The sequence below is a fragment of the Leucopleurus acutus genome (assembly GCF_964270905.1).
Source record: "Leucopleurus acutus genome assembly, chromosome: 2".
In the NCBI taxonomy this organism is placed as follows: Eukaryota; Metazoa; Chordata; class Mammalia; order Artiodactyla; family Delphinidae; genus Leucopleurus; species Leucopleurus acutus.
In genome coordinates this window covers 72244485-72267831 of record NC_139143.1, presented here as the reverse complement: position 1 = coordinate 72267831, position 23347 = coordinate 72244485, and the positions used below count along the sequence as shown (strand labels likewise).

At 36.1% G+C, this 23347-nt stretch overlaps 1 protein-coding gene across 1 annotated transcript in view; it reads right to left on the bottom strand.

Moving 5' to 3' along the window:
- Positions 1-2085: 2085 nt before the first annotated feature.
- The window catches only part of TMCO1 (transmembrane and coiled-coil domains 1), a 46855-nt gene continuing 25593 nt past the window's right edge, over positions 2086-23347 (bottom strand). The window contains exons 6-7 of the mRNA XM_082834508.1: positions 15738-15882; positions 2086-3059 (exon numbers count right to left, since the gene is read on the bottom strand). Coding sequence (XP_082690634.1) covers positions 2961-3059; positions 15738-15882 — 244 coding nt within the window. The 3' untranslated portion in view covers positions 2086-2960. The remainder of the gene's footprint in view (positions 3060-15737; positions 15883-23347) is intronic.

Below are 23347 nucleotides of genomic sequence, written 5' to 3'. Positions count from 1 at the left end.
TTTCCCCATTCTAAAAAGCTTCAAAACTCAAAGCAAGAAGTAAATTCAAAGAAAATAAAAGACTGTAACTTAAGCAGAATTAATCCAAAAAAGGAGAAAGTATATGGTGCTTTTACTTGTATTGAAGGGCAGGACTGAAATACACAATATAAGTTTAAGTTATGTTGAAAAAACCCTACTACACACTAGCCTGTGACAAAATGATTTTGATTTGGATGTAAGGGAAAATTCTGGATGCTCATCAACCCACTGATGTCATTTTAAATTACTAAACAAACTGAAGAGAATAATTTTCAAATGAGAGAAGAGGAACCACAATCTGGTCAAAGGCATATGAGTACACTCGTTTGCTTTCCAGGTTTCAAACTGGCTTAGATTTTGAAGTCTTATCTGTTAATAAATTTAGGTTTACCTGCATTTTTAAAAAGTTTACTACTAAGTATATTATGAGCACAACCTGAGTAGCCTAATGTAAATATTAATAATGCTTGATTTTTTTTTTTTAACTAGGAAGGGGACAATCTACCCTTTACATAAGCAAAGTAGCCAAATCACGTGTTTTGAGAGCTGTTCAGAGGCTTCTCTGGCTTGAAATGTCATCTCCACTAATTCAGTGATGGTCTGGATTTAGAGTCATCCAAATGACTAGTCTTGAAAATTTTTCAGGGCAAGTAAATTAAAAAGCTAACTGTGAGGCTACAGTAGCCCTTAGTATCTCCTTGAATTTACATTCTTGTGATGTGATAGCTCTGTTTCCTCTGCATACATCCCTGCTATTGTGTCCTTTTAGGAATAGGGTGAATAGATGTTCTCTCTCCTCCTTCCTTCTCCTTTTTTACTTCTCCCTCTTATTTACCCTCTTCCACTGAAATATACTTTATGAAAACCTCAACATCCATTAGAAATCTGATTAGAAAGCATCAGCTTCAAAACCTAAGAGGGCTGATGGGAGGATGAACTATATATTTTCACTTTACAAGGTAATAGCAGAATTTTGAGTGTGGTTTCTTCTCTTTTTATGCTTTATTTTAGATATTCCATCATTTTCTCATCATTGTTATCGTGATCATCATTTCCTTCTTTATCACCCTTTTAATTATTATTTTGCCTGGAACAGTTAATGACATGGAGGAAAGACCATTAGAAGTTATCACTATCCATTATCAGGCATCTTTTCTGATAAAGGTAACCTTGCAATAGAGATTTCTGTTCCATTTCATCTGCTTTCAATGAGCTCCTGCTGTGCTCCCTCCCACCCATGTGATGGCTTTGAGGAAACAAGAACAACAACCAAAAAAGACAAAGCCTCAACTTTAGAGCTCATATACTCTAGCTGAGGAGATAAGGGAAAGAGATGGGAAGAGACTCACCACATGCTATATTGGGATGTTATAATACAACATAGCATTTGAGAGCCTGGACTACATGGCTTTAAACTGCTTGGGTTCAAATCCTAACTCTGCCACTCACTACCTAAGGGATGCTGAGCAAGTTACTTAACCTCTCTTGCCTCAGTTTCTTCATCTGTTAAATGAGGGCAAGAACAGTAATTACTTTGTGGGGTTGTCTCGAGATAATCCTTAAACTAGATAATCCATAAAATATTTAAATTTATCCATATAGTTTACCAATTTCTGTGTTGACCATCGATTCTTCGATCCCACACCTTCCCCCTGGTATTCTTCCCCGTCCCTGAAATATATCCTTTAATAATTCAACTATCTTGGATTTTGTAGCTCTGAAAATATTTTCCCCAGTTTTGCTCCCAAACTTCTGGTTTAGCTGTACATAAAATTCTAGGTTGATAATTATTATCCCCAGCTTTCAAAATATTATCCCACTGTCTTCTGGACTTGATGCCATTGAAAAGTTTGCTGTTGGTTTAACAGTTGTTACTTTGCAAATAATGTACCTTTCTCACTGGTAGAATACATGCATCTAAGGACACTACTGATAAAAGTAAACATTTAGTACTAGAGTTATCACTCCACATAAGATTTCTAATTCCATGGATTCGGGGAGGGGGGAAGATCATGGTATAAACATCCCCTCATCCTTTACAAAGGAGCAGGGCAGGAACCGAAGGCCACTGTGACTACAAGGAAGCTCTGCAAGATTAACCACAAATAACCATAACCTTGCCTCCAGGGGAGGACTGAGTGCCTTCCCAAGAATCCAACAGATTGTACTAGGGTATGAAGGAAACTGCTGAGGACCCTCATTTTTATACTTCCGTGAGTTATTACCTTCCTTTCCTCTCATGCTTTAGAATTCCTATAACAGGGCAACTCTGTATTTTGAGCATATGAAGCAAGTATGATAAAATATTACATTTAAACATTGCCCCAGGGTAGGGGGGACGGGTGAGAAAAAACAGAAACAGCATTGCCCCTTCCTCGCCAATGTTTTCCCTTATGTTCAGATTACTAAAAATATGTATCTAGAAATATGGCAAAACAAAACACGTCTCTCCTTGTAGATGAAATAGCTAAAATTTTGGCCTCTTTTATTGATCTCAGGTCATATATTTGGGTTGAAAAAAACACACAACAAATTGTTCCAAATAAGAGTTACATAAACTAAATTTTTCTTCCAGATATCTAAATGCTCATAGAAAGCCAACTTCCATGGTACATGGCACACAGCACATACTTGAAAGTTGATCCCACAGAAATATTTGTGTAAGCAAAATAAGAATTTGTTTCTCATTACATAAACATCACCTGTGCTTATCTAATCAAAACACTTGTTTAAAAAAAAATTAATTTGTGACCAAAAGCACTATCATGTTTGTTGAGTGCCATTCTCATTCGAATCATATCCAAAAAAACCTAGAAATAACTCAAAATTAGAAAGTGGCCCAAGTTCTAAGGCTGCCTATGGCTCTTGCTACAAAATAGTTGCCGGTCTTATTTGAGTGCCTAAAAAGAATGACAGGAATTATAGGGTTCTTCTTAAATTCAAGAGAACTTCCCAGAAGGAGGTGGAGGGCCAAGAAATCCACCTGCCTGCTTGGTGGCGGCTCGTGAAGGGGCAAGGCCAAGGATCTTCTGGATGTTCTGTGAAGGAAAGAGAATAAAAATTGGGTTTTAATGAGATTTAGAGAAAAGTATTTAACATAGATCTCATATAAAGAGAAACCTTACAAATAAAAAGTACTAATATGACCTAAAACAGGACGATTACTACTTATTTTTTAAAAGGCCTACAATGTTATAGAGATCACAGAACAGTAAAAAGCCTCTTCCCTCATAGGATCTTGGTCTACTAACCAAAGAAGCTGATTTTTTCAAGTGGAGAATCATAAAAAGAGGTAATCTTTTATTTCAACACAAAGTACATTCATTAGCTATTTCGTGTAGGAAGGCTTTTTCTCTGAGTATGGGGCTTATAGCTGGATTTAGTCATTATTGCACCGTCTGAAGCTGAAACTGAAATATTCAGTATCAGCTGAAACTGAAATATTCGGTATCAATGTCTTCAAAGAAGTGAGAGAAATCAGAATTTTGCAAAGTAATCTAAGTTCAGAATCCTCCTAGGTTTCTACACAACCCCTCATCTTTTCAGCTGTCTCACTTAAATCTAATTCAGTAGTTTTTTTTTTTTAGAAACTCAACTTTATGAAACTAGTTCTCATAGAAAAGACTATTTTATACTCAGATTTCATCGGTTAATATAACATTAAATTAAATAACATAAATGCAACAATGAGTAAAACTAGCATAAACAGTTTCGGGATAAACACAATTCGCTCTTGGAAGACAATGACTCAACTGGTAGGAGCAGACAGGTGGAGGAGTTCTAAAGAGCACAGGAGTGGACAGTGTGATGTGGGGATAAGGTGGTTTGCTTTAAAGAGGGAGGGAAGGGGTTCATGAATGTGGAGAGGGTAAATAAGGTCAGTTAAGATATTGTACAGCACCTGTAAGTGGGAAAAACCTTAAAGATCGTCTAATTATTTTTGCTCAAGTCTTTCATTTTATATTTGAGAAATTCCAATTAAAACTTGGAAGAGTAGGATGGCCTGTCCAAAATTACAAAGTTAAATGAAGAACAGAGTTAGAATTAAAACCCATGTTTTTGGATTCTTAATCTAATGGGTTCTCTTACATAGTACCTCCTCTATTAAAGTTCTGTTCTTCAGAACAAACTCTAACCCAGGGTAGGCAGGTTAGCTTGTATGCATTCATTCATTCAACAGTTACTGAGTACCTAATGTGCATAAGGCACTATGAGAATATCTATATCTAGGCTCCTCTGAAGTATACACTCCCCAATACTTTATCATTAAGAATAATTGCTACTGAGAGGGCAGACAGCAGAAGCAAGAAGAACTACAGTTCTGCAGCCTGTGGAAGGAAAACCACATTCACAAAAAGATAGACAAAATGAAAAGGCAGAGGACTTTGTACCAGATGAAGGAACAAGATAAAACCCCAGAAAAACAACTAAATGAAGTGGAGATAGGCAACCTTCCAGAAAAAAAATTCAGAATAATGATAGTGAACATGATCCAGGACCTCGGAAAAAGAATGGAGGCAAAGATCAAGAAGATGCAAGAAATGTTTAACAAAGACCTAGAAGAATTAAAGAACAAACACCTAGAAGAATTAAAGACAAAAAAACAGAGATGAACAATAAATAACTGAAATGAAAAATACACTAGAAGGAATCAATAGCAGAATAACTGAGGCAGAAGAATGGATAAGTGACCTGGAAGACAGAATGGTGGAATTCACTGCCACAGAACAGAATAAAGAAAAAAGAATGGAAAGAGATGAAGACAGCCTAAGAGACCTCTGGGACAACATTAAACGCAACATTCGCATTATAGGGGTCCCAGAAGGAGAAGAGAGAGAGAAAGGACCCGAGAAAATATCTGAAGAGATATAGTTGAAAACTTCCCTAACATGGGAAAGGAAATAGCCACCCAAGTCCAGGAAGCGCAAAGAGCCCCAGGCAGGGTAAACCCAAGGAGAAACACGCTGAGACACATAGTAATAATACTGACAAAAATTAAAGACAAAGAAAAATTACTGAAAGCAACAAGGGAAAAACAACAAATAACATACAAGGGAACTCCCATAAGGTTAACAGCTGATTTCTCAGCAGAAACTCTACAAGCCAGAAGGGAGTGGCATGATATATTTAAAGTGATGAAAGGGAAGAACCTACAACCAAGATTACTCTACCCAGCAAGGATCTCATTCAGATTCTACGGAGAAATCAAAAGCTTTACAGGCAAGAAAAGGCTAAGAGAATTCAGCAACATGAAACCAGCCCTACAACAAATATTAAAGGAACTTCTTTAGGTAGGAAACACAAGAGAGGAAAAGGACCTACAAAAACAAACCCATAACAATTAAGAAAATGGTAATAGGAACATACATATCAATAATTACCTTAAACGTGAACGGATTAAATGCTCCAACCAAAAGACACAGGCTCGCTGAATGGATACAAAAACAAGACCCATATATATGCTGTCTACAACAGACCCACTTCAGACCTAGGGACACATACAGACTGAAAGTGACGGAATGGAAAAAGATATTCCATGCAAATGGAAATCAAAATAAAGCTGGAGTAGCAATACTCATATCAGATAAAATAGACTTTAAAATAAAGAATGCTACAAGAGACAAGGAAGGACACAACATAATGATCAAGGGATCAATCCAAGAAGACATAACAATTATAAATATATATGCACCCAACATAGGGGCACCTCAATACATAAGGCAACTGCTAACAGCTCTAAAAGAGGAAATCGACAGTAACACAATAATAGCTGGGGACTTTAACACCTCACTTCACCAATGGACAGATCATCCAGACAGAAAATTAATAAGGAAACACAAGCTTTAAATGACACAATAGACCTGATAGATTTAATTGATATTTATAAGACATTCCATCCAGAAACAGCAGATTACACTTTCTTCTCAAGGGCACATGGAACAGTTCTTCTCCAGGAGAGATCACAACTTGGGTCACAAATCAAGCCTCAGTAAATTTAAGAAAACTGAAATCACATGAAGCATCTTTTCTGACCACAGTACTATAAGACTAGAAATCAATTACAGGGGAAAAAAAACATAAAAAACACAAACACAGGGAGGCTAAACAATATGTTACTAAATAACCAAGAGATCACTGAGGAAATCAAAGAGGAAATCAAAAAACACCTAGAGACAAATGACAATGAAAACACAACGATCCAAAACCTATGGGATGCAGCAAAAGCAGTTCTAAGAGTGAAGTTTATAGCAATACAAGCCTTCCTCAAGAAACAAGAAAAATCTCAAATAAACAATCTAACCTTACACCTAAAGGAACTAGAGAAAGAAGAACAAACAAAACCCAATGTTAGTAGAATGAAAGAATTCATAAAGATGAGAGCAGAAATAAATGAAATAGAAACAAAAAAACAATAGCAAAGATCAATAAAACTAAAAGCTGGTTCTTTGAGAAGATAAACAAAATTGATAAACCTTTAGCCAGACTCATCAAGAAAAAGAGGGAGAGGACTCAAATCAATAAAATTAGAAATGAAAAAGGAGAAGTTACAACAGACACCGCAGAAAAACAAAGCATCATGAGAGACTACTACAAGCAACTCTATGCCAATAAAATGGACAACCTGGAAGAAATGGAGAAATTCTTAGAAAGGTATAACCTTCCAAGACTGAACCAGGAAGAAATAGAAAATATGAACAGACCAATCACAAGTAATGAAACTGAAACTGTGATTAAAAATATTCCAACAAAGTCCAGGACCAGATGACTTCACAGATGAATTCTATCAAACATTTAGAGAAGAGCTAACACCTATCCTTCTCAAACTCCTCCACAATATTGCGGAGGAAGGAACACTCCCAAACTCATTCTATGAGGCCACCATCACCCTGATACCAAAACCAGACAAAGATACTACAAAAAAAGAAAATTACAGACCAATATCACTGATGATAAATCCAATATCACTGATGATAATCCATGATGGAAAATCCTCAACAAAATCCTAGCAAACAGAATCCAACAACACATTAAAAGGATCATACACCATGATAAAGTGGGATTTATCCCAGGGATGCAAGGATTCTTCAATATATGCAAATCAATCAATGCGATACACATTAACAAACTGAAGAATAAAAACCATGTGATCATCTCAATAGATGCAGAAAAAGCTTTTGACAAAATACAACACCCATTTATGATAAAAATTCTCCAGAAAGTGGGCGCAGAGGGAACCTACTTCAACATAATAAAGGCCATATAGGACAAACCAAAGGATATACAATGGAGAAAGACAGTCTCTTCAATAAGTGGTGCTGGGAAACCTGGACAGCTACATGGAAAAGAATGAAATTAGAACACTCCCTAACACCATACACAAAAATAAACTCAAAATGGATTAGAGACCTAAATGTAAGACTGGACACTATAAAACTCTCAGAGGAAAATATAAGAAGAACACTCTTTGACATAAATCACAGCAAGATCTTTTTTGATCCACCTCCTAGAGTAATGGAAATAAAAACAAAAATAAACAAATGGGATCTAATGAAACTTCAAAGCTTTTGCACAGCAAAGGAAACTACAAACAAGATGGAAAGACAACCCTCAGGATGGGTGAAAATATTTTCAAACAAAGCAACAGACAAAGAATTAATCTCCAAAATATATAAACAGCTCATGCAACTCAATATTAAAAAAACAAAGAACCCAATCCAAAAATGGGCAAAAGACCTAAATAGACATTTCTCCAAAGAAAACATGCAGATGGCCAAGAAGCACATGAAAAGCTGCTCAACATCACTAATTATTAGAGCAATGCAAATCAAAACTACAATGAGGTATCACCTCACACCAGTTAGAATGGGCATCATCAGAAAATCTACAAACAACAAATGCTGGAGAGGGTGTGGAGAAAAGGGAACCCTCTTGTACTGTTGGTGGAAATGTAAATCGATACAGTCACTATGGCAAACAGTATGGAGGTTCCTTAAAAAACTGAAAGTAGAACTACCATAGGACCCAGCAATCCCACTACTGGGCATATACCCAGAGGAAACCATAATTCAAAAAGACACATGCACCCCAGTGTTCACTGCAGCACTATTTCCAATAGCCAGGTCATGGAAGCAACCTAAATGCCCACTGACAGACAAATGGATAAAGAAGATGTGGTACATATACACAATGGAATATTACTCAGCCATAAAAAGGAATTAAATCGGGTCATTTGTAGAGACGTGGATGGATCTAGAGACTGTCATACAGAGTGAAGTAAGTCAGAAAGAGAAAAACAAATACCATATATTAACGCATATATGTGGAACCTAGAAAAATGGTACAGATGAACCAGTCTGCAGGGCAGAAATAGAGACAGAGATGTAGGGGACAAACGTATGGACACCAAGCGGGGAAAGCGGCGGGTGGTGGTGGTGGTGTGATGAATAGGGAGATTGGTATTGACATATATACACTAATATGTATAAAATAGATAACTAATAAGAACCTGCTGTATTAAAAAATAAATAAAATAAAATTTAAATATTCAAAAAAAGAATAATTGTTACTGATGTGTTTATATTTCTGAGATAACACCGTCAGAATATCACATAATATTTAAATATGAAGACACAACTTCAAGAACTCATTTAAATTATATTTGCCATAAAATACTTCATTCATTCATTCAATCACTCACAATACTATAGACCATGCTGTACTTTAAAAAGAAATCTAAAAACAGGTTATGAAGAAAAATCAATCATTAGTAGGTTACTTCCCCTTAGTAAAGCTGGAGAATGTCTATATTTCTTTCATAATAAAAATAGCTCCTTCATGCCCCCCTCTAAAAATCCACTACACAAAGCAATAAGAAGACCAAATGATAGAATGTCACTAAATTTCCAACTTCTTTTATTTATTTATTTAAAAAATATATTTATTTATTTATTGGCTGCATTGGGTCTTTGTTGCTGTGTGGGGCTTTCTTTAGTTGCGAAGAGCAGGGGTTAGTCTTCATTGTGGTGCGCGGGCTTCTCCGAGCGCAGGCTCAGTATTTGTGGCACACAGGTTTAGTTGCTCCGCAGCATGTGGGATTTCCCCAGACCAGGGCTCGAACCCATGTCCCCTGCATTGGCAGGTGGATTCTTAACCACTGCGCCACCAGGGAAGTGCCTCCTTGAAAACTCTTAGGTCAGTGGTGAATCATATAACCACTAACATACCAGAACATGAAAAAAATAAGTAATAGATAAAAACCAGACTCACAAATACTTATGTGAATTAGTAATGTCATAAAATTGCCTTAGTTTAGGTTTAAAATTTAATCTTTGTTTAATCTGCCTCCACTCTGAATGATTAGTATAACAGAAATAATTTTAAATGTACTTCTATACCCTCATATTTGATAATGATTTCTTTAGAAGTGAAGTTGCAGGTGGGGAAAATTAACCTTTTTATTTCAAAAGAAACATAAGTTCCATGAGGGCAAGGACCATAATTATATGTCAGTTTTTTTTTATAACTATATACTAAGCATTCAGCACAGAGCCTGATACACATATGTGTTCACTTTTGTTGAATGAATAAATGAACAGAGGACTCTATCAAGGGATTATTATTAATGTGATAGTAAGTTCTCTTATAGATAGGGGAAAAAAATATTGAAGCAGATAGATACCCTTAATTCAACCTAATATTATACCTCCATCATAATAAGGGGGCATGATATAGAAAGTTAGCAGTTTTCTTTTTTGTTTTTAGCAGTTGTTCTTAAGGTGACACTTTTTTTTAAACCAGTTAGCACACTCCTACCCTTGGGGTATTGTCACGAAGGGACTGGAGCTAGCTGATTTAATCACACTACCACTCTCAGTAAAGGAAGTGGATTCTGGTTAATACCGTAGAGATGTTATTAACTGACATATGTAAATATCATAATCTTTCACAAATATAAGGTGTTTAAAACAAATTCCAGAAACCTGGTGATAGAACTATCTACTCACTTCAGCAATTAAAACTGTTGACACTTTAAGGACATGAATAACAGAAATGTTTCTCATTCCCGTAGATGCTATATTCTAATTTACTACAAGAAGACTTCCCCATTAAAACAAGCAAGGCCACCCTACCATTGCTGGAGGTAACGAATAAAATACATTTTGTTTTTACACATTCAGCATAAACATTAACCCTGAGTGAATGAAATTATGGTTTTCACTCACTGAAACAAAAGCATGAGAAATTACTTGTATTCTTTTAAAAATGGTCTCAAACTGGTGGCAAACTGAAGCCTTAAGATAACAGTACTGGGTAAAATGATGAGTAGCTGTGGAAAACAGTATGTTGATTCCTCAAAAAATTAAACATAGAATTGCAGTATGACCAGCAATTCTACTTCTGGGTATATATGCAAAAAGAAGGGAAAACAGGAATTCAGACATTTATACACCTGTGTCCACAGCAGCATTACTCACAACAGCCAAAAGGTAGAAGCAATCCAATTGTCCTTTGACAGATGAATAAACAAAATGTGGTATATACATACAATTGAACGTCTATTCACCCTTAAAAAGGAAAGAAATTCTGACACATGCTACAACATGGATGAACCTTTAAAACATGCCAGTTACAAAAGGACATAAGTATGATTCTACTTATATGAGGTCAAATTCACAAATATTAACAATCAAATTCACAGAGACAGAAAGTAGAATGGTTGTTGCCAGGGACTGAGGGGAGAGGGTAATGGAGATTTAGTGTTTAATGGGCAGAGATTTCCGGTTTGGGAATATGAAAAAGTTCTAGAGATGGATAGTGGTGATGGTCATATGACAACGTACAATGTACTTAATGTCACAGAACTGTACAGTTAAAAATGGTTAAAGCAGCATATTTTATGTTATGTCTATTTTACCACAATAAACAAGAAAGATTAAAAGCACTGGAATTACTGAATATAGGAAACCAGAAAGTAGCTTCTGGACATAAGAGAGCATTGCCTTGAGGATTCCTCAGGAAAACTGCTACGAGGGGTGGTCACACTGACAAGTTTAAACCTTGACACTCTATAGGTATGACACATATATTTTAACCCACTCCTCCATATTCTTTTACTCTAGGGGTTCAGATCACAATGCTTAGCCCACTCTATGACACCTGCGCATTGCAAAACCCTAATTATCTACACAAGGTGTGAAGAAAGGAGGAGTGTCCCCAGCCAAACACTTGCATGGGGATCTGAACAGACTTTCAAATTTCAAAGAGGAATTTAGACAGGCACTCCAGAGAAAATATTAATAGTAGGCTGCTGATAGGGCTTCGTCCTACTCATATACACACTAGATTCAAGAATAATCATTAACCTTACTGCATTCTTTTGACCCTTCGGCTCCTCAGTCTTTGAAAACAAGGGATAGGCAACCTTTGATCTCAAATGAATCCATGCTTTCCCTAATAAAAATCACATAATAGTTGGCAAAGTACAAGAGCAAAGAATAAATAAGGTACACCAGTGTCAACTCCAAATGCATCGAACCATGACTTAATGAAACCAAAATGTACTAGAAGAAAACAAGGATGAATTTCTTTATAACTTTAGTTAAAGACTAGTAAACCAAAAAAGGAAAAGAAAAACAAACAAAAAAAAAACTAAAAACCTCCAGCAAACAAAATTTTGCATGGCAAAAACCATACTAAGTAGAACAAACACGAATGACAATTTGTAAAAATTATTAGTAACTTAGATCATAGAGAGGGCTAATCTCCCTAAGAGCTAAAAATTAAGAAAAGACCAACAACCCAATAGCGAAATAGGCAAAAAGCATACGCGGTGTCTCGCCTACCAAAGAAAGAAAAAAAATACATGAATAGCTCTTAGACAAACAGAGATGCTCAATCCAAATAAGCAAATTAAAACTACGATGAGAGAGCAATTCTTATCTGTTAGATTGGTAAAAACCCCAAAGTTGGACAATTCCTACTGGAGGTTGGGGGCAACATGAATTTTCCCACATTGTTTTAGGGAGTAAAAAGTGGTATAACCCCAATTTTCCAAGTTTATATTTGGGTGTAGTATCTACTGTTTGTTTCACACCTGCCTTTTAGGTGCACACTACACTTTAAGGTATATACAGGAAATTCAGAAATCACTAGAAGCCCGCGCACCACAATGAACAGTAGCCCCCGCTCGGTGCAACTAGAGAAAGCCCATGCGCAGCAACAAAGACCCAACACAGCCAAAAAAATTTTTTTTAATATATATATTTATTAATTAATTAATTTAAAAAAAAGAATGGCTTCATTGAGGGAATCATAATACAGTCTCTAATCTGAAAGTCTCATATTTTATGACGGATCATTTCACATGCATCTACAGAGTCAACTATTATGCAACGTAAGATCTTAAAAAACAAATACAACAACAAGACAAAACATAGAAAGAGAAAGGGAATAAGAGAAAGGAATTTTAATTCAAAGAAAGAAGCATATATTCCATAGTAACACTTCAAATGCTAAAGTATTTCAGACTGGATATAAGTTCATAATCCTCCTGTTAGTATACATACTAACAACCAACGGGGAACAGAATAAGAAACTATTGGCAGCTAATAAAACTGATAAAAGTAGGTCATTTTAGTGATTTTTCAAAGATTTTTAATATCTCTGAATACCTATACTAGAGCTCTATATACTTTTCTCTTATTAATATCAGTGCATAGACTCGGACAAGCGGAAATTAAAAGTATGAATATATATCTTCCTTGGCTGAAAACAAACACACTGAATTTTTGTGTGTTTTTTTTGCTGCTCCTTCTCTCCCCACCCATCACCTTTCACCTTTTTTTTGTATTCTCAGGAGTTAGCATGGCTGGTCTACTGTCCGTTTTTTAAAAATTAATTAATTAATTAATTAATGGCTGCATTAGGTCCTCATTGCTGCGCACGGGCTTTCTCTAGTTGCGGCTAGCGGGGGCTACTCTTCATTGTGGCGCGCAGGCTTCTCACTGTGGTGGCTTCTCTTGTTGCGGAGCACAGGCTCTAGGCGCATGGGCTTCAGTAGTTGTGGCTCGCAGGCTGTAGAGCGCAGGCTCAGTAGTTGTGGCACATGGGCTTAGTTGCTCCGCGGCATGTGGGATCTTCCCAGACCAGGGCTCGAACCCGTGTCCCCTGCATTGGCAGGCAGATTCCTAACCACTGCGCCACCAGGGAAGCCCCTGACTGTTTTTATAAATAAAGTTTTGATGGAACACAGCCACATTCATTCATTTACATATTGTCTAGGACTGTTTTCATACTATAATGGCAGAGTTAAGTTGTTGTGACAGAGACTGTATGGTCTGAAAAGTAAATACAAAAGTACTTATCATCTAGACCAGCAGTCCCCAACCTTTCTGGCACCAAGGACTGGTTTCATGGAATACAAATTTTTCCATGGACGGGCAGCGGGGAGATGGTTCAAGCAGTAACGTGAGCGATGGGGAGCAGCAGATGAAGCTTCGCTCGCTTGCCCGCAGCTCATTTCCTGCTGCGCGGCCCAGTTCCTAACATGCCGTACCAGTCCGCAGCCCAGGGGTTGGGGACCCCTGATCTAGACCATTACATGGTGGTCAGCAAGCAGAAGAAGTTTGCTGACCACCATGGTAAATGACCATGGCATTCCTGATAAAATTAATTGCTACACATACACCTCACCAGACTTTCTGAAATAACTGAAAGGAGTTTAAAGACCAGCTTGAGCTGAACTTTCTCAATGATCATTCTTAACATTTATTTCACTAAAAAAAAAACCTTTACAGTTCAGATGGTGATTTCTAGGTAACAATGTCCAGGTAGCAGTGCAAATGGTGCATCTAAAATAACTATTGTGAGGGAGTTCCCTGGTGGCCTAGTGGTTAGGATTCCGGGTTTTCACTGCCATGACCTGGGTTCAATCCTTGGTCAGAGAACTGAGATCCTGCAAAGCCGCGAGGCTGGCCCAAAAAAAACAAACCCCCAAACACAAAAAAACCACAAAACTGTCGTTAGCCGTCACAAATAAAGTACTAACATCTGCATGTAATTAAAATAGAATTGTTCTTTGTTGCTTAAAGTAGCATGTATACATCATTTTTTATTAATATTTTGACCTTAGCTATAATTTTAATATTTCATACTTAAATAATCAAATTTAAGAGCAATATTCTAGTTATCAATGACCTCTGTTAAACCAACAAAGAGATCCATGTTGTCACTGTCTTGGCTTTCACCTTGGATAAGCCAAAATGCTAAAGCATGTCAAAAGATGTAGTATACACCTCGGCTACACAAGAATACAACTTCCTGGTGGACATACCCACTTAAGTGCCTCACAAACACCTCAAACAGCATGTTTTCTAACCAACCTACTTCTCTTTCTTCTACTCCCATCCTCCATTTGGTCACCAAAGCCATAATGTTGAAGTTACCTTAGTTTCTCCTTTCTCACATTAAATCAATCACTAAGTTCTGCTAGTTTACCTCTATATATTTTTCAACTTTGTCCTCTCCTTTTCAACCCTCCCATCACTGTAAGTTTAGAACATAGTGATTTTTTGCTAGACTACTGTGATAATCTTCTGAGATTTCTGCATCTGGTCATATATCTACCCTTCAGAATGCAGCAAGTGTCAGAAAATGATTCCAGGAAGCCTGGAAACTTGGTTGCATTTAATATGCAACAGAAAAAGGTGGGAGACATCCAGATAGAAGGAAGAGCATTCACAAAAAGTGAGTCTGGGTAAGTGGAACATGGAAACTGTCAGGCAAGTCAGAATGGCTGGAGTGTTGGATGAGGTAAGGAAAGTATTAAGTGGTAAGATCATGAAGATCTTTGTGACCTTCAAACTATTATTCCATTTCCTATTGATTCCCACATGCCAGACAAATCAAAAAACCTGCTGCCACAGACAATATTCAGAGGAAGAAGAAGAAAAATAACTCTGAATCATTTATGTAACAATCATTGAAAGAATCATGTTCATACTTATTGCATGTGCCAACCTCCCCACTACAATGCCTGCTGAGTGGCAGTATGTTCAAAAACTGAATAATGCCTTGAAATATGAAGAGTTCTGGAGCCAGAGACTTTAATTAACCTCTCTTACTTTTTAAAGTCCCATCTCAAAAGCCACTTCATTCTTTCAACCTTTCTGCCTGAATCGTCTGCCACTAATTGAATGTTATGTCTCTCTTCCAGGCTCTCACAACCTTATATGTATCTCTTAGCTCTCACTCTTTTTCACTATGAATGTCTGACCATCATGTTGCTTGAATGTAAATTCTACAAGCCAGACTTTATCTCAACTGTGACTAACTTCAAGTCACCAAATTATTTATTTGTGTTTCTGAAGTGCCAAAAGGCACTGGTGTATAATAAAGAAGAAATGATAGTGGGAAGACAAAACCCACTCTACTTTCCTACCTTTAGATAGTTGCAATAAAGAAGAAACTTGAGAGCTCTAAAAATGGGATGTGGAAACCATGTTTGATTTTATGGCTATTTCCCATTCCTAAGGATCAGTAATCTAGACCTACATACATTTAGAACAGTTTTAGATGATACTTGAATTCTAAAACAAGCAACTGAAAGATCTCAGTAGCAACAGGTAGACACTTCCAGTATTACAGAAGTAGACACTAATTTAGGGTGTGACAGCAAGGAAGGATATACATATTAAATAGTGGATGTTGTCACTTACTTGTCGAATTGACATGGTACAGAGAATATACAGGAAGATGAAGGAACAGTCTGTGGTATCGTCTCCCAGCAGATTTCGATGAGACAGTCCTTGGATGTAGGAAAGGGGGGTGAAAGGGAGCTTTGCCACCACTCTACCATCAAATCTAAAAAGGAAAAAACAAAGAACTGTTATTTTTGGAAGACTGACAAGCTTCTTAGTTCCAGAGAAGAATCTGGGACAGAAATAGAACTCTAAGTCCCTTGATCTCTAAAAAACAAAGAAAGGATGATATTCTAAAAAGAGACTTGAAATATAAGAATGTAAGGAAGGGCGCCTAGATTTTTCCCATCAATCTTTTTCTAAACTAGTGATTCTTAATTTTTTCAGTATCAGGATCCTTTAACACTCTGAAAAATTATTGAGGACCCTAAAGAGGTTTTATTTAGAGGTTATATCTATCAATATTACTGTTTTATAAATTAAAACAGAAAATTTAAACCATTTATCAAATGATTTAAAAGGTAGCAATATTCAGTATGTTAACACAAATATTTTTATGGAAAATATATGTTCCATACAGAAAAAGAATTGAGTGAGAAGAAAGGCTTTTTTCCCCCCCATCTCTTTAATGTTTTATTTAATAGAAAAATGTTGGATTCTCATAGCTGCTTCATTACTCAGGCTGTTGCAATATTACACACCCTATGAAGCCTCTGGAAAATTCCACTGTACATTCATGAGAGAAGGAGAGTGAAGAAAGCAAATAACATCTTAGAATTATTACAACAACAATTTTCACCTCAAGGACCTCCTAAAAGTCTCAGAGACCTCCAGGGATCCCCAGACCACACTTTGAGAACCACGGTTCTAAACCATGACACCAATAAGGTTTTAAGAACCCTCTTTTCCAAGACTCAAAGATTCCCAGTATATACACATTAAACAGGATAAACACTTCTGGAGAGAAATTCATGGAATATACATAGTGGTGAATGAAAAATGGCATACATAATACTCTGAGGTAACTTTTAACATACTTCTAATGTTTGAAAGTAATTCCTTTTACTTTTTCTAAAATAGAAAAATGTTTTGAAAAGAGAAAATCTTAGAAAAAAACTAGAAGAAAATATGTATCAGTGTTTATTTTGAGATGCTGGGGATATAAACTTCTTTTACACTTTTCTATGAATAAGCTGTACAGTCAGACAATATTGAGAATTATAAATTAATGTGATTAAGGACAGTGATACTTCATAATATTAGAAAAATATATGACAGCATCAGTTACTTTATCCAAATAAAGTCTTTAACTCCAGTTAAAATGTCTAGAACATTCCCTCTTAGAAAAACATTTGGTATTTAGAATGTTTCTATAGAGGGAGAGGGAAAAGAGAGGTAGTATTACCATCTTTTTCGCTGGGGAAAAAAATACCTAAATATCCATATTAACTATTGTGGTTATAAAGAGCTTCTTATACAGCTGAACTCCAAAGAATATAAATAGAATGAATTTGACATATTCTGTACATATGTATGATTGTCCACTTACTATGCCCAACTGCTTTCCTAGTATATAGTTTGCACAGGGTAAGAGTTCAATCATCAACTGTTGTTACTTGGATATGACGAAAATATTTAAAGATCTGCTTGAAGTAGTTATTCTTATCTACTAACCTCACAAAAGCAAAACAAAGTATTGTAATAACTTTTCCAGGAGGAGGTATTCCCATTCACTCACAGGAAGTATTATACACAGTTGTTCCAATATTTCCTGGTTATATGCTATATACAGTATACTGTTCTACATACGCCACTCTACTCTCCATCTGTAGAGTTAAACTGTGAGGAGTAGGGCTGGAATAAATATAGCCCAAAATGTTTACCCCTCTTGCTGCTAACATACACACCCAACAAATTCATCTTATACAGTCATTTTTTTTATTCCTTGACATTTTTGACTTGAAATTGTAACCAAAAAGAAAATCTTTTACAACAAATAAATGAATTCAGCAAAGTTTCAGGATGGAAATCAACATACAAAAATCAGTTGCATTTCTACACACCAACAATGAACTATATGAAAAAAAGAATAAAACAATCCCATCTACATCAAAAACAATAAAATACTTAGGAATAAATTTAATCAAGGAGGTGAAAGATACATACACTGAAAACTATAAGACATTGATTGATAAAGGAACTGAAGAAGACACAAATATATGGAAAGATATCCATGTTTATAGACTGGAAGAGTTAATACTGTTAAAATGTCCATACTATCCAAAGTCATCTACAGGGCTTCCCTGGTGGCACAATGGTTACGAATCCACCTGCCAATGCAGGGGACACAGGTACAAGCCCTGGTCCGGGAAGATCCCACATGCCATGGAGCAACTAAGCCCGTGTGCCACAACTACTGAGCCTGCGCTCTAGAGCCAACGAGCCACAACTACTGAGCCTGCATGCCACAACTACTGAGGCCCGCATGCCTAAAGCCTGTGCTCCGCAACAAGAGAAGCCACCACAATGAGAAGCCTGTGCATCGCAATGAAGAGTAGCCCCCGCTCCTTGCAACTGGAGGAAGCCCATGCGCAGGAACGAAGACCCAATGCAGCCAAAAATAAATAAATAAAATAAATAGATTTATTAAAAACAACAACAACGAAGTCATCTATAGACCCAATACAATCTCTAATCAAAACTCTACTTTTCACAAAAATAGAAACATCCATACTAAAACTCATATGGAACCACAAAAGATCCTGAATAGGCAAGGCAATCTTGAGAAAGCTGGAGGCATCAAACTTCCTGATTTCAAACTATGTTACAAAGCTATAGTAATCAAACTAATATATTACTGGCACAAAAAGAGACATGCAGACCAACAGAATAGAATAGAGAGCCCAGAAATAAACCCAGTCAACTAATATCTGACAAAAGCCAGAAAAGCTCAGTGGGGAAAAGGATAGTCTCTTCAATAAATGGTGCTGGGTAAACTGGATATTCACATGCAAAAGAATTACACTGGACCCCTATCATACACTACTCACAAAAATTAACTCAAAATGGATTAAGGACTTAAACATGATACCTGAAACTGTAAAACTTCTAGAAGAAAACATAGGGAAAAAAGCTCCTTGACATTGGTCTTGGCAATGATTTTTTTGGATATGACACCAAAAGCACAAGCAACAAAAATCAACAAATGTGACTACATCAAACTAAAAAGCTTCTGCACAGCAAAAGAAACAAAATGAAAAGGCAAACTATGAAATGGGAGAAAATATTTGCAGACTATATATCTGATAAGGGGTTAACATCCAAAATATATAAGGAATTTGTACAACTCAATAGCAAAACAAAAAACACCAAATAATCCAATTAAAAAGTGGGCAGAGGATCTGAATAGGTATTTTTCCAAACAAGACATACAAATGGCCAAGAAGTACCTGAAAAGGTGGTCAACATTATTAACCATCAGGGAAATACAAATCAAAACCACAATGAGATTTCACCTCATGCCTGTTAGAATGACTATTATCAAAAGGACAAAAGATAACAAATGCTGGCAAGGATGTGGAGAAAAGGGAACCCCTGGGCACTACTGCTGGGAATGTAAATTGGTACAGCTACTATGAAAAACAATATGGATGTTCCTCAAAAAATTAAAAGTAGAACTACCATATGATCCAGAAATCCCATTTCTAGCTATTTAGCCAAAGGAATTGAAATAAACTACTGTCTCAAAGAGATCTGTACTCCCATGTCATTGCAGTATTATTCATAATAACCAAGATACGGAAACAACCTAAGTGTCCACCGATAGATGAACGGATAAAGAAAATGTGATATATATACTGTATACAAGTCTGACAGAGAAAGACAAATACTGTATGACATCACTTATATGTGGAATCTAAAACAGCTGAACTCATGGAAACAAAATTAGATTGGTGGTTGCCAGAGGATGGGGGTTGAGGGAAATGGGGAGATGCTGGTCAAAGGGTACAAACTTCCAGTTTTAAGATGAATAAGCTTTGGGCTTCTAATGTACAGCATAGTAATTATAGTTAATACTGTATTATATGCTTGAAAGCTAAGCGAGTAAGTCTTAATTGTTCTCACCGCCAACACAACAAAATGATATTTATGTGAGATGAAGGATTTGCTAACTGATCTTATTGTGGTAATCATTTTGCAATATGTATGTGTATCAAATTATCACTCTGTACACCTTAAATGTACACAATGTTCTAGATTATACGTCATTATATATCTCAGTAAAGCTGGAAAAAAGCTTTAAAAGAAAAAGGAGAGAGAAAACCTTTCATGTCCTATAAGTGAGTTATTCATTTATGTGAAACTGAACATTTAGTACGAATGAGACCTTAAACCAGCCACAAATATGAAGGAAAAAACCCCTTCAAATTAATTTTTCCAGGAGATTAGAGGCTTTCCATAGGAATAGCTAAGAATAGACACCATTACTAGTCTGTAGCCTAATAATGAAAGAGTTAGGGAGAGAAAGAAAAAGGTGCAAAGAGAGAGATAGCTTATAGGTAGATTATTTCTTTAAGTGAACTTACTCTCTGCAGTTCCAGAGGGCAGGACCACTGCTCATGAACAGAACAAGTAGGCATATTTTGGTCCAGTAAAAGGAACCACTTTCAAACCCTAAATACTACTCGGTAAAACTATATTATCTCAGAAAACATCAAGCTCCTCATCGTTGAAAATGATTAAAAATAATGGAAAATTATCTGCTAGAGGTATTATTGGAGAGATTTCCGTATTGACACAGAAGTAATGTGTTAAAATGACTTTTAAGATCACTTCTAAGATTTAATGTTTCAGCTTTATGGAAATGATCCAGAAGAGAAGCCAAAGACAAATAAATAGCTGAATTTGGTGCCTCTTGTTGCTACTCTGGCAATCTGGAGCTCAAGTCCTTCCCATCTTACTCTAACTTGAGGCTTTTTTCTTATCAACAATTGTAAGACTAAAATGGATATTAGAGATAATGTATTCCATTCTATAATAAACAGATGATCAAGGTGAAACTAAGAGAAATTATGCGAAAAATGAATAGTGATTGTTCAATACAATCAAAATATGTACTAGACGGTAATAACTGACACCCACATTACTTTTGTTTAGAACTGCTAAGGGATGGTGGGCTTTTTTTTCTATACATTTTTTCCTTTTTTTCCCATTTAAATTGAAAATCCATACATACAAACATGATTAAATTTTGATTAAATTATTATTTGCTAATATTTTTAATGAAAAGAAATAGAAAGGGGTGCATTCAGTTTCAATCCCAGCTATTGTCTGGACTGTCATGTCACATGAACAATGACGTTTTATCTGAGGATATGAAGATAGCATTGAATCTTATAGATTGGATATTCTGAACATCAGATCTGAAATGTCTGCTTTTCAATATATGTGAAATAAAACTTGGAATTTGCTCACCAAAAAAAAATGTACTAGACTTTTAATGTCACATACCAGCTTATAAAAATAGAGATACATTCTTTAACTTCTAGGTGCTCACAGTCCAAGACATAAGAAATTTTATACATACATACATACATACATACATACATATATATATATATATATATATATATATATATATATATATATATATATATATATATATATATATATTTAAATTTCTGGTCTGAGCACAAAGACCAGAAAAAAAACATGAATACCATTCAGCAACCATGCTCCTTGGTATCTATCCAAAGGAGTTAAAAACATGTTCACAAAAAAACCTGCACACAGATGTTTATGGAAGCATTATTCATAATTGCCAACTGATGAACCTGCAATGGTACCTCATCATCACCCAAAGTCCACAGTTTACATTAGGGTTCACTCTTGGGTTTTAATAAATGTATAGCAACATGTATCACCATTAAGTATCACACAGAATAGTTTTACACTAAAAAATCCTCTGTGCTCTGCTTATTCATCCCTCCCTCACACCTAATCCCTGGCAACCACTGACCTTTTTACTGTCTCCAGAGCTTTGCCCTTTCTAGAATGTCATATAGTTGTAATCATATAGTACGTAGCCTTTTCAGGTTGATTTCTTTCACTTAGTAATATGCATTTAAGGTTTCTCCAAGTCTTTGCATGGCCAATAGCCCATTTCTTTTTAGCAATGAATAACATTCCACTGTCTGGATGTTCCACAGTTTATCCATTTACCAACTGAAGAACATCTTGGTTGCTTCCAAGTTTTGGCAATTATCAAGCTGCAATAAACATCTGTGTGCAGGTTTCTGTGTGGACATAAGTTTTCAACTCATTTGGTTTCACTTTCACTTTTTATTCTACATTATACTGTTTGAATTTTTTAGAAGTACTTGTGTATTACTAGTATAAGAAAATCTTTTTCTTTTTAAACTTTGGTTCTGATGCGCACTCCTGGTTAAGATCTACTACATAGGGCTTCCCTGGTGGCGCAGTGGTTGAGAGTTCGCCTGCCGATGCAGGGGACACGGGTTCGTGCCCCGGTCCGTTAAGTTCCCACATGCCGCGGAGCGGCTGGGCCTGTGAGTCATGGCCTCTGAGCCTGCGCATCAGGAGCCTGTGCTCCGCAACGGGAGAGGACACAACAGTGAGAGGCCCGCGTACAGCAAAAAAAAAAAAAAAAAAAGATCTACTACATAAGCTTTGGGAAGCTACCTGATATATCATAAACTAGTCATTTCAAATCATCAGAGAAAATATATTATTTGTTCCCTACCTGGTATTAACAATAGCTAAGTACTTGGTAAAGTTGGAAACTAACCACCAAAAAAAATTACAGATGAAACAAAATTTAAATATAAAAAATAAAAAGTAGAAACAAATTTATATAATCTGGTATGAGAAAGGCACTATTTATATAACAGAAAAGAGTAACAGATTTGACAAAAATTAACATTGCCCATATATCTCAAAAAGAGAGCTTAATAGTCTCAATAAATAAAAAAATCTTATAAAAAGAAAATAAGGGAAAGAACATGAACTGGAAATTTAGAAATAGATAAACATAATAAGTATATGAAAAGATGCTACATCTCACAAGAAATGCAAATTTTAAAAGAAATATTATTTTTAGCTATTAGATTTGCAAATATTAAACAGATACATAATTCCCAGTGATGACAAATATATGAAGAAAGAACCACTCACAAGTACTGAGGGCAATAATCGAAAAATATAAATTAATAAAAACCTTTCTATGGGAATTCCCTGACAGTCCAGTGGTTAAGACTCCACGCTTCCACCGCACGGGGTCGCGGGTTCGATCCCTGGTCGGGGAAACTAAGATCCCGCATGCTGTGCGGCAAGGCCAAAAAGAAAAATTTCACCTAAGCAATACTTCTAGGATATGCCTGAGGAAAAAATAAGTATACACTGGTGTACATACTACCTGTGAAAATTCTGTGTGAAGATTAATAGAAGATTATATAAGTTAGGGTACATCCATTCAATGGAATATTGACAGACATTAAAATGATTAAAAATGATGGGATTAAATGATGAAAAATCATTTAAAATGATTATGCAAGATGGGACTTCACTGGCGGCACAGTGGTTAAGACTCTGCCCTACCCATGCAGGAG